This window comes from Haplochromis burtoni, unplaced genomic scaffold (assembly GCF_018398535.1).
Source record: "Haplochromis burtoni strain Fernald_Lab_line unplaced genomic scaffold, NCSU_Asbu1 Contig_888, whole genome shotgun sequence".
In the NCBI taxonomy this organism is placed as follows: Eukaryota; Metazoa; Chordata; class Actinopteri; order Cichliformes; family Cichlidae; genus Haplochromis; species Haplochromis burtoni.
The window spans coordinates 1-11810 of NW_024583249.1; the positions used below are offsets into that span (position 1 = coordinate 1).

At 40.6% G+C, this 11810-nt stretch overlaps 1 protein-coding gene across 3 annotated transcripts in view; it reads right to left on the reverse strand.

The window, feature by feature from the left end:
* Positions 1-257: 257 nt before the first annotated feature.
* Positions 258-11810, reverse strand: part of LOC102289103 (beta-1,4 N-acetylgalactosaminyltransferase 2) — a 33472-nt gene continuing 21919 nt past the window's right edge. For all 3 annotated transcript variants that reach the window (XM_042215988.1, XM_042215989.1, XM_042215990.1), the window contains 7 exons: positions 8156-8269; positions 7850-7936; positions 2887-3068; positions 2406-2549; positions 1743-1971; positions 1146-1657; positions 258-394 (listed from right to left, as the gene is read on the reverse strand). In XM_042215988.1, the coding sequence (XP_042071922.1) occupies positions 1464-1657; positions 1743-1971; positions 2406-2549; positions 2887-3068; positions 7850-7936; positions 8156-8269 (950 nt within the window). In that variant the 3' untranslated portion in view covers positions 258-394; positions 1146-1463. The remainder of the gene's footprint in view (positions 395-1145; positions 1658-1742; positions 1972-2405; positions 2550-2886; positions 3069-7849; positions 7937-8155; positions 8270-11810) is intronic.

The window sequence follows — 11810 nt, forward strand, 5'->3', positions numbered from 1 at the left end:
TTTTCTTTACTCGAATAGATCAAATTATTGGTGGGAACATGTCCCTTCAGTCCATGCCAAATCTACGCCCTTGGACTGAATGTCGTGTAAAGCAGTCTAAATGTCCTTAGGGACTAAGTAAAGCGCAATACAAATACAGGCCAATTACCATTTACAATTGCTTTCGTCCCTAGCAGGATGCCAAATTCCACATATTTTGTATGAAAGTGACCACAAGCACTTGCCATTTACTATTTAAACAGTACTGAAATTATGAAGAGTTCTTTGAAAGTGAGCATTATCCATTTCTGATTTGTGTCACATATTTTTGGTTTTCATTTTTTATGTTCAGAGAGTAAATAGTAAATGTTTGTGTGATCCATGCAAACTATGGGTGATTATGACCATCTGCTAGTGTAACATAGTTAGAGTTGAAGTTAAATCCCGCTAAATGGGACATTGGCGCCACCTACTGTTGAAAAAGTCACCCTGCAACATTCACAAAGGGCAAGGGATTCTGGGTAATCCTCAGAATCATGGAGGATTCCTGCGAGGTAAGCAATGCGCAAATGTCGTGGGGAGGAAAAATCATATCGCAGGCTGTTAAAGCAATACAGTCTGACCCGATTATTTTTGTTGTTTATACATCATTTGTTGCAGGTCGTTTCTCCAGTCTTTATGTTGAACTGAGTGCACGTTTATGTGAGATTTCTTTATTGGGAGGAGAGGAAACAAAATGGGAGCATAGTTAGCTAACTCTGTTGTTGCTTTCCCGTTTAGATTTTGTGCTGATTGCCCACGACATTAGAAAGAGAGCATTCTAACCATTGCCTTTTTGTTGTGAATTGAATGCAGGTATGTGACTGTGCCACACTGTTTAGAGAATTTACATTGTTTCATGTACAGCTTTAAAATATATTTCTATATTCCTTTCATTAGGGAAATTTAACATGCAATGTTAATGGTGTTGAAGTTTTTCTATTTTGGTTGTATAAATTTACCGCTATATGATCACACTGCGAGTGGAAATGTAATCCTGAGAATAATGGAGGATTCCTGCGAGATTTTGTGCTGATTGCCCACGACATTAAAAAGAGAGCATTCTAACCATTGCCTTTTTGTTGTGAATGCAGACGAGAGAAGACACTACACAGAGGTCACACTAGCAACAAAAGCATTGATATATTGAAGAAAAAGAAATAGTGGAGAAAACAGAACAATAAAAGTTCAATATACTAGATTAACTAACCCTAACCTTATTAACAATAGCATAAGACATCAAACTTTCTATAGAATAATTAAGAAATCAAATCAGGAACAATAAAACCCAACAGAAAGCCACAAAATAGCTATTTTCACTTATAATCCCAAGCTCTGTCAATTCTGGAACAATGACAAAACAATACAAATGAAAAATAAGAAAATGTTCAGATGAAGTGCAACATGTATGACAACAACTGACCCTTATGTTCGTTTATAGTCTTCTATCCATATCTAATGCACTTAAGGTAGTTTTTGAAAAAGTGAAGCTGCAGTTTGAATTCTGCATCATTTCTTCCAGGGCTTCTGAATTTGTTGTAGGTAGGATTACGGTTTCCGTTTGTTTTAGGTTGATGGTCAATTGTCACATCACCACATGAGGCAACCATCAAAGAGCCCAGGCCATCCATGAAGAACTCTAAAGTCAGAAAGAGAGATTTGCCATTTGACAAAAAAATCATACTGCAATTTTCAATGTAAACTGTTTTGAGATCTGGACTTACCTGAATGTGCTACTCGCTGGAGCTTCGGGTCAAATCTCACCCTCTGCATGGCATCTGTACGAGCCAGGAAGAAGTTGACCACTCCACTGGCCAAATGGCATTGTGGGTAACTAGGAAGGGAATGGAATTTCCCACCAGACTTCCTGTAGAGGCAGCCACCTTCGTTTTCATCTCCTTCCTCATACAGAATAGAAAAGTGAAACTTGTTCCCTTGCACTGACCCACCAACCTAATTAGAGAAAAACCAAACAACTCATTATAAAGTCAACCCTACACAGATGTAACAGATGTTCAAAACTGGTGACTGAGAAGAATAATCTTAAATTACTTTTGAAAACAAAAGACCATCTCAGTTTGTTACATACTCAGCTCGCTTCCTCTTTTCCCCTTCCTTTTTAACTCATTAAGTGTACAGTATCACCTGTAAAAATACCATCCCATCCCCTTCACCCTAATTCTTGAATCTTGAAAATAATTTTTCTCTGTGTCGGTTAGAATTGTTAGTTTTTGCCACCTGAATACAAAAACCTAGGTGAACAACAAAGGCTGCATATTCTAAAAGTACAACGTTAGGGTCATCAGCCTACTACTGTAGCTGTTACAGTTCTATTTAAACCAGTTAAAACAAACTGAACGATCCAACACAAGCTATTTTATCCTTACCATATCTAGTTCTGGGACTGCCTCCATCACCTCCACAAGTTTCTCTATCTTTGTCTTCTCAGAAAACAAAAAGTCGTCATCCACCCACAAGAAGTACTTAGTGGTAACCTGTGACACAGCCAGATTTCTGCCTGCAAACCAGCCCTGAGGGGAAAAAAAAAACCATCCCAAATTCATATATCGGAATGGTACCTGGTTTGATGGTTTGACTGAAATTGTACTTGATAAATCTTCCATAAATTGAATCGACAATTGCATATCTAATATTCTATAAATGTAATTTTAGTCCAAATGTAATTTTAGTCCAAAATATTGCTAAATACTCATAAATCATGAAATTCTAAATCATTCTAATTTGTGTTGTACAGTTATTTCATTTTTAACCTTAATTTATATTTTATTCCTTCCTAGTTAAATTTACCCTTTTTAATTTTTCATATTATCATATATTATTGAATTTGAAATTATTGCATGTCCATACCTGTGCTGGAGGCATGATGTAATGCTGGATGTTTTCTCCAGTAATGCTCTCTGGTTCTAAGCTGTCATCTGCAATAATCACTTTTATGTTACTATAGAATTTCCGGATGCTATCCAACAACACCCTCAGTTGTTTGTAGCGCAGGAAGGTCTTTGTGACAATGGTAACTTGAGAGCTGATATCTAACAAACAGAAGTATACAGAGAATATTGTTATAAATGATGGATTACTAGTAATGGCACCGAGTAGCATTAGATTTCTGAATCATTCAAACTAAATTAAATGTGCATTCCTTCTAATAACCAGCAGTGGGTGCATTCTCTGGTTTAAAAAAAATCTAATGTATTCAACAGTGTTGGGGAGTATATGTACCAGCGTTATGTATTTAAAATACAAAATATCAGTAACTGTATTCCATTACAGTTACCGTTTAAAAAGGCGATATTCAGAATACAGTTACTTTGTTGACAAAATAGTTGATAACCTTTGGTCAATCAAAAAACTCACAATGGTCAAAGAAATAACTTTAATCTGACAAAACTAATAATAAATAAAAATTCTATAAATATTAAACAATGAAAGTCAAACCCTGCTTTTAAACCTGTCATGATCCTTGGTCATTTTGACCCAGCGTTTTGTGTTTCCTTTGGATTTCACCATGTGTTTTGTGTTAATTCTGATTTTGTATTAGTTTAGGGTTGAACCTGGAGTTTATTGTTTTATCAGCCTTACCTGTGTCTGTCCTCTTTGCGCTGTTCGTGTCCCTGTGTTTGTGTTGTAAAACAGACTGTGTGTTTCCTGTTTTACTTTGAAGGCTTGTGTCTCGTCTGGTGAACTAGGTTCAGCTGTGTTCCCCTCCTGTGCCATTCCCTCATTACGTTCTGTGTATTTATAGTGTGTGTCTGCCTCTGTTCCTTGTTGCGTCGTCTGTGTTTCTCAGTAAATCCTCTGTGTGACTCCGTGTTAATTCAGTGTTTCTCCGCGTCTCTCTGCCCAGCCTTCTTCATCTGCCATCTCTGCATATCTCCCGGTGTCCTTATGTTTTCAGGTTTGTTTGTTAGTTTTTCCCAGTTTAGGTTTATGTTCAGTTCTGCCCTCACCTTTGTTATTTTCACTGTAAATCAAGCCCCACTCGCATCTCCACTGCCATCTGCATCTTGGATCCTCATTCATTCAACCACACAACCGCTGCCCCAGCCGTGACACAACCATGCTTCAAGTGAATTACTTAAAAAAATAAATGCATGAAACAGGTCTGGACAAAAATGATGGTACCCCTAGAAAAGAATGGAAATAATGTGACCAAAGGGGCATGTTAATCCAAGGTGTGTCCACTAATCAGCATCACAGGTGTCTATAATCTTGTAATCAGTCAGTAGGCATATATATAGGACTCCAGGTAATCACTGTGTTGTTTTGTGACATGGTGTGTACCAAACTCAACATGGACCAGAGGAAGCAAAAGAAAGATTTGTCTCAGGAGATTAGAAAGATGATCATAGACAAGCATGTTAAAGGTAAATGATATAAGACCATCTCTGAGCAGCTAGATGTTCCTGTGACTACAGGTGCACATGTTATTCAGAAATTTAAGATCCATGGGACCGTAGCCAACCTCCCTGGACGTGGCCGCAGGAGAAAATTAATGACAGATCAAAGAGACGGATAATCCAAATGGCAACAAAAAAAGCCCAGAAAGACTTCTAAAGAGATCCAAGCTGAACTTCATGCGCAAGAAACATCAGTGCACCATTCGTCGCTTTTTGAGCCAAAGTGGGCTACATGGGAGACGACCAAGGAGGACACCATTGTTGAAAACAAATCATAAAAAAGCCAGACTGGAGTATGCCAAACTACATGTTGACATGCCACAAATCTTCTGGGAGAATGCCCTGTGGACAGATGAGACCAAAATTGAACTTTTTGCCAAGGCACATCAGCTCTATGTTCACAGATGGAAAAAAGAAGCATATCAAGAAAAGAACACTGTCCCAACTGTGAAACATGGGGGAGGCTCGATTATGTTCTGGGGCTGTTTTGCTGCATCTGGCACAGGGTGTCTTGAATCTGTGCAGGGTACAATGAAATCTCAAGACTATTAAGGGATTCTAGAGAGAAATGTGCTGGCCAGTGTCAGGAAGCTTGGTCTCAGTCGCAGGTCAACAGGACAATGACCCAAAACACAAAGCTAAAAACACCCAAGAATGGCTAAAAAAAAAAAAAGCACGCATTAAGAGCCTCTAATGCCTGGATCTCAATCTCGTGGCCACTGTCACCTCTACTTGTGGCCAGCATAATGACGTGAAGAAATATTTTTTAAAATTATTATTCAAAAAATGATTTAATATGAAGGATCTTCAGGGAGTAACCATTTTTAGTAAGTTGGATTTGAGAAACGCTTACAATCTGGTCCGCATTCGCGAAGGCGATGAGTGGAAAACTGCCTTTAACACCCACCTGGGGCATTTCAAGTATTTGGTTATGCCCATCGGCTTAACCAACGCCCTGGCAGTTTTTCAGGCATTAGTTAATAATGTGCTTCGGGATTTTATTAACCGCTTTGTTTTCGTCTACTTAGACGACATTCTGATCTTTTCAAAATCCCAGTCAGAACACAAAAACCACGTCAGGCAGGTTCTATAATGCCTCCTTGAGAATTGACTGTTTGTCAAGGGAGAAAAATGTGAATTCCATGTCTCCACAGTCGCCTTTCTAGGTTACATAATCGACCGAGGGAACCTCCATCTGGACCCAGCCAAGGTAAAAGCTTTTGTGGAGTGGCCAAACTCCTCCGAATCGACTCCAGTTGCAGTGGTTTCTTGGATTTGCAAACTTTTACAGGAGGTTTATTCGGGACTTCAGCTGAGTTGCCTTGCCTCTCACTCAGCTAACCTCTCCAAAAGTTCCTTTTAAGTGGACCGACGCAGCCCAGTCTGCTTTTTAAGAACTTAAGAACCTGTTCTCTTCAGCACCCGTCCTGGTCCAGCCTGACCTTACATTACCGTTCGTGGTCTAGGTCGACCCCTCTAATTCAGGCGTGGGGGCCGTGCTGTCACAGCAACAGACAGGTAAACTTCATCCATGTGCCGCCTTCTCCCATCAGCTATCCCCAGCGGAACGAAACTACGACGTTGGAGACCGAGAGCTGCTGGCAATAAAACTCGCTTTGGAGGAGTGGCGGCACTGGTTGGAGGGCACGGCTCAACCCTTCGTCGTTTTGACCAACCACAAAAACCTGGCCTACCTGCAATCTGCCAAAAGACTCGATGCCCGACAAGCAAGGTGGGCCCTGTTTTTCACTCGTTTTCATTTTACTACAGACCCGGATCCCGAAATATCAAAGCAGACGCCCTGTCCCGTCAATTCTCGGCCTCAGACGGAAGGACCGTTCCTGCCTCCATTCTTCCTGCTACCTGCACTGTGGGCGCCATTGCCTGTGGGCGCCATACATTATTATGTATCTAAGTGCCTTTTGTTTAGATGAACTGCTGGACTTCCAGACCAGCAGGTTTAGGGAAGTCATTTATGGGGTCACACTCTGACCACACACACACACACACACAGGCAAGGTACTCTTTGTTTGTATGTAGATGTCATATGTTAATGAACCTATGTATGTTCATGTAACCTCACTAAAAGAGCAGTGTTACGGGGGAGCGGACGAGAGCGACTGGGGTCAAGCGAAGGAACGGCGTTTGTCGGGTTCTCTCCCGTGCACGAGAAACATGAAGATCTTTGCCTACTCGTGTCTTGTTTTGCTGTGTAGCAAATTGTCCTTAACGTTCCAGCGAATAGGTTTACGCTACAAACCTATCACTCTGTGCCCTCCTTCCAGGCCCCCGCCTCCCGCCCAGCTTGTGGATGGCTTGCCCGCCTACTCGATCACCCGCATCATGGACTCACGTTGCCGGGGGCGTGGTGTTCAATACCTAGTGGATTGGGAGGGGTATGGCATGGAAGAGCGTTCTTGGGTCCCGCGAGCGGCCATTCTGGATAAGCGCATGCTGCTGGAGTTCCACCGTTCGCATCCGGGTAAGCGTGGTGGGTCGCCGGGAGGCTCCCGTTAAGGGGCAGGGGGGGCACTGTCTTGGTCCCCGTGCCTCACTGGCTGTCTCTGTGTTTGGCAACATGTTTTGTTTGTTTTTCCTTCGCGCTCTCTCTCCTCTGCCGGGGCAGTGCTCATTACGGGCTCCCACCCCTGGCCCACGCACCTGTGCTCACAGTCACACCTGCAGCCGATCCCAGCTGATTTGGAGCACTATTTATGATGAAGGACCTGTGTCATCCTTCGCTGGATCGTTGAGCCATCAGCGTCAGTCCCTCTGAACCTGAATCTGTATCTGAATCGGTATCTGTGAGTTTGAGACTATCCCTAACCTGGACTTGTTTCTCTGTGTGTATATAGGTCTGCCCTGGACCCGAGCGAGCGTGTGTTTGGAACCCACTGAGAGCGTGTATTGGATTAATCCCTGTTTCCCCCTGGAGCCCCGGACCCTTTCCCCCGCCGCATTGTATATATATCCTCACCTGGTGTCTCACTGTAAATAAACGCACTTTCTCTTTGCCAAGGATACCTGGTCTGCATGTGAGTCCGTTTCAAACATTGTGACATAATTATTATATTCTTGTGGAGTTCCTACATCTTTAGGATGATATTTCTAACTAATCAGTTACTAGTTCTTAACTAAGCAAACTGTTTCAGGTGGAAACAACAAGGAATGAAGAAGAGTTTTGAGAGTATAGTGTTTGTTTGTTTGTTTGTTTGGTTGGTTTTTTGGGGGGAGGGGGTTCTACAAGTGTAAGTTAATGAGAAAATGACAATGATGGAAGGAGACAATGATTCTGCCTCAACATAACTAATGTTCTCAATTGTATGCAATGATAAACAAGATGCAAATAATAAAGAAGCGTTTAAATGAATATGGACTTGGCTTTTGACCCCTGATGAAGAGTACACTTCTACCTGTTCCCATGTCATACAGGACTGGTACATGAGGCTGCTGGATGGTAATGGGAAACACGGCTTCATAGTTTTCAAACTGGAAAGTGACTGAACACAAAAATAACATTTGTTTAGGTTCAGAACAAGCGGGACTCTTGTTTAAAGAAAAATAACAAAGAAGCAATTCAGGACTTATTCTTTCAGTTATTTTAAATATAACATACAGGACTCATACATTAATGCTAATGTAAAATGCACATGACATTTTGCAAATTCAATTGTCATTTAAAAATGGGGGTTATAGCTCTTCACATTTTTGACACATACCAAGGTCTCCAGTGTTTATATGGTAGATGGTGCTGGTATAGGACACTTTGGCCAGCAGGTCATTGAGGACCAACAAGGTGCTAGACTCAATAGTCAGTTTTGTCTCTCCAGAACCTGTGAATTCAAACCAAACAACTTTACATTAGCTTTAAAATGAAGTTTAATTCGTTATGGCTAAGTGCCAATAGATGTGACAAATTTACTTTATGTATATTCACAGTAATATAATACTGCTGGTAATTTCTCAGAAAGGACTTATAATATAACAGGAGTAGTCTTTAATTCAGAGTAATTTATTCTGAATAATTACGAAAGTGGTTTTCCTAATTAAATTATTCACCCATCCATTCTCTTGTGCTTATCCTTATTGGGAGGTCAGGATGGGTCGCCACTCCGTCGCAGGCCTAACACATACATACAGACAACTATTGGCACTCACATTCACAGGCAGTTTAGAATCACCAGTTAACCTAACCTCATTAACTGCATGTGTTTGGATTCTGGGAGGAAGCCAGAGTATACAAGAGAACCAGTGAAAACACAGAGAGAACATGCAAACTCCACACAAAAATACAGTAGGTGGAGATGAATTTAGGACCTTCTTGCTGTGATGCAACAGTGTTAAGTACCATGCTTCCGTGCTGCCCAGCCAAAATACATTAGTTACTGATAATTGACAACGAGAATATGAAGTCCTGAACTTTACTAAATAAGATTCATGTAAAACCACCAATACTACACTGATTGAGGAGACACAATGTCCGAAATTGTATGGAGCTATGGAGGCAAGTTAAAGGGAAAACCATTATAACTTAAAGGGTGTAAAAAAAAAAAAAAAAAAAAAAAGTTTTGCAGGGTAGGATTTTTTTAAAAGGTGTCAAGATGCCTTGTAAGAAAAAGAATACATGTATATGTCTTTGTCTTCTAACTTTTATCAGTCTTTTGAGATTACAATTTTTATTTTACACAGATGTTATGGAAAAAAAAATTAAAAATGATCTAAAAAAAAAAGTAATATTGGCTAGCTTAATGTGTTACTGACAGGACTCACTCAAGTTAATCTGATCTTTGTGTTTAGTCAAGACTCTTGCCCATGCAAAAGATCACTCGTGTTTTGTGTTTGTTCAAGTCGAATTAGTCACTTGCCACAGTTTAAATTATTTGTAAATATCTCCTGATTGAATTAATTTTTTAACTGATTATTCTGCTTTGTTTTGCCTGGGTCACGCACTTGAGTCATGTTTCAGGCTGGGTATCGTCACTGATATCTAGAATTGATTAGATTCCAATTCACAAGGTCCTGAATAGTTTCGATCCACAATTTGATTCGATTCGATTTTAATCGGTGAAATTTTGCCTCAGTCAGAAATATTATAATTTCAGTACATTTCCATATTTTTATATCTATAAAAAGAAAGCTGACACTTGCAAGACTTAATCAAAGGTGTAAGCATCACAGCAGATGCCTTTGTGTCAAAAACACAGAAAAAGATGAAGGCGATCTTCCTGTCCTGGGATTTTATAGCAGATAACCTTAAAAATATTCTGCAATAGATCAAAAACGAAAGAAAGTCATTAACATTTGAACATTACCTGATTCTGCTGAACTGAAGCAGAGCAAAGTTACAGAGGTTTTGTTAGTGACACAGCTAAGCGTTTTGCAATTTTGCATAATTTTAAAAAGTAAAAATTTCTTCAGTAGCTTGCTGAATAGCATAAATGACGTTTTCTTTTCGGAAGTAAGTAAAAGAAAAAAACTGTGGCCGACAGCGCTGTAAACAACGGTAGAAGCAGTAGTGGTTTTTGATACGGGCGACACGGGCGGTTGCCCAGGGCGGCATCGTGGGCATCGGCAAAAAATAAAATTGTTCGTACTCATGCTGCCCTGACGTCAGCCAGCACATACTGAAGATGGCATAGGCACCGATCGGTTTTCTATCGCACATTTGCTGGGAGTAAGGGCGCCCTCCGTTTGCGAGGTGCGCCTGCTGCTTGCAACACAGGGAGGAGAGGGCGGGGCTGCGGGGGATTCTCTGGCTGGCTGGAGCAGCATTTAATAACCAACTCGCAAAATAAAACAAAATAAAAACAAAACAACAAACAAGAAAACACCAGACATTATAATACAGACTTATAATTTGAAACGATGTTTTTTCGAAATTATATACGCGAAAAGTGAGCGTGAGAGGCCCTCTGTGCACCTGCTCGCTGCTGAAGTCAAAGTAAACTTTATTGTCATCTTCGCTACATACAGTCCAGTATATAGAGAGACGAGATGACGAGGCTCCAGTTACAGCAGTGCAAGTAAACAAACAATAATTATAAGAAGAGTAAGAAAATCAATATACACTTTAGGACTCTGAGTAAAGGGATCAATAACAATTTAAAATTTATAATTTACAGTTTGATGATTTAAAGTGTCACACACAACCCAACCCACACAACATCGAAAGGAGCGGGCTGCTTCCAAATAGAGCACATTTCATTCATAATGTTGTAAATCAAAGCCTATTCCCAGAAATACACCTTAGACAAAGTGAATTTGTGAACTAAGATGTAGGTCTATTAGGTTAAGTTGTGGCGATCCTCGAGTTGTGTTCATACTGGAGTGCAAAATTAAAACCAGGAAGATGGACAAGAAAAGTTCAAAGCCATCAGGTGCTCAGTTTAGAAAAAAAAATAGAAAAGACAAGGAGGAGAAACGAGCAAAAGATGCAGGTAAGCAGATGTGTGATTGGATAATGGCAGGTCATCCTGAAACAACCAGAATCAGAATACTTTATTAATCCCTAAGGAAATTATGTGTTTACAGTTGCTCCAAGAAGAAATTGTAAAAATAGTAACAGTAACAGACTAAACTCCAAACAATACATCATGTTACAGATTTTAATATTAATTAGTCAGTGTCAATTGTTGATTTGTCCTGTTCTCATTGTATGACGAATTATGATGGCTGTTTGGTAGCTGTTTGCATACAATGCATACTCTCTCTCTCTCTTCATGGCCCTTGCCCCCTGCATACCCTCACCAGGTCTGTCCAGAATTTTCTGCCACAACTGATCACCAGGTGGCGCAATTCCCAGCACTCCACCCAATTAACCCAAGAAGGCTGAGCACTCTGAAGTGTTATTTGGCACACAACATAGCTGGACTGGCCTTTGGGCATACCTGGCATTTGCCCAGTGGGCCGATGGTGATTTTTCATTTTTATTTTTGTTTGTTTGTTTGTTTTTGTAACAGTATAAACAATGATAGCTGGTGGATTGGCCAGATACTGGCCGATGTGTAAAAATAACTCAGTCGTTTGGTAGTGGTTTCTACGGCGGAGCTTTCACAGAGGCCAGCAAGTGAATGAGGAAAAGGGAGGGAGGAGGAGAGACCCGAGGCGGCTGCCCCGGTCTGAGTGTCAGGTGAACTAAACTGCAGGTAAGAAGTTATGACCTGCAGTCTATCTGGGTCAAATATAAACCAAGTTTAGGTGGAGTTTATTTTCGTTGTGCTGACTTTTTACCGCGAGTTACAATAACTCATACTGCGTGCTAGCTAGCATGATGGAGTTTCTATACAGCTGGGTGGGTGCTATGATGTTACTGATAGTGAACTTTATTTTATTCACAAGGTTAGTTATTAGAGTTGTCAATCGTCCCGTAATCAG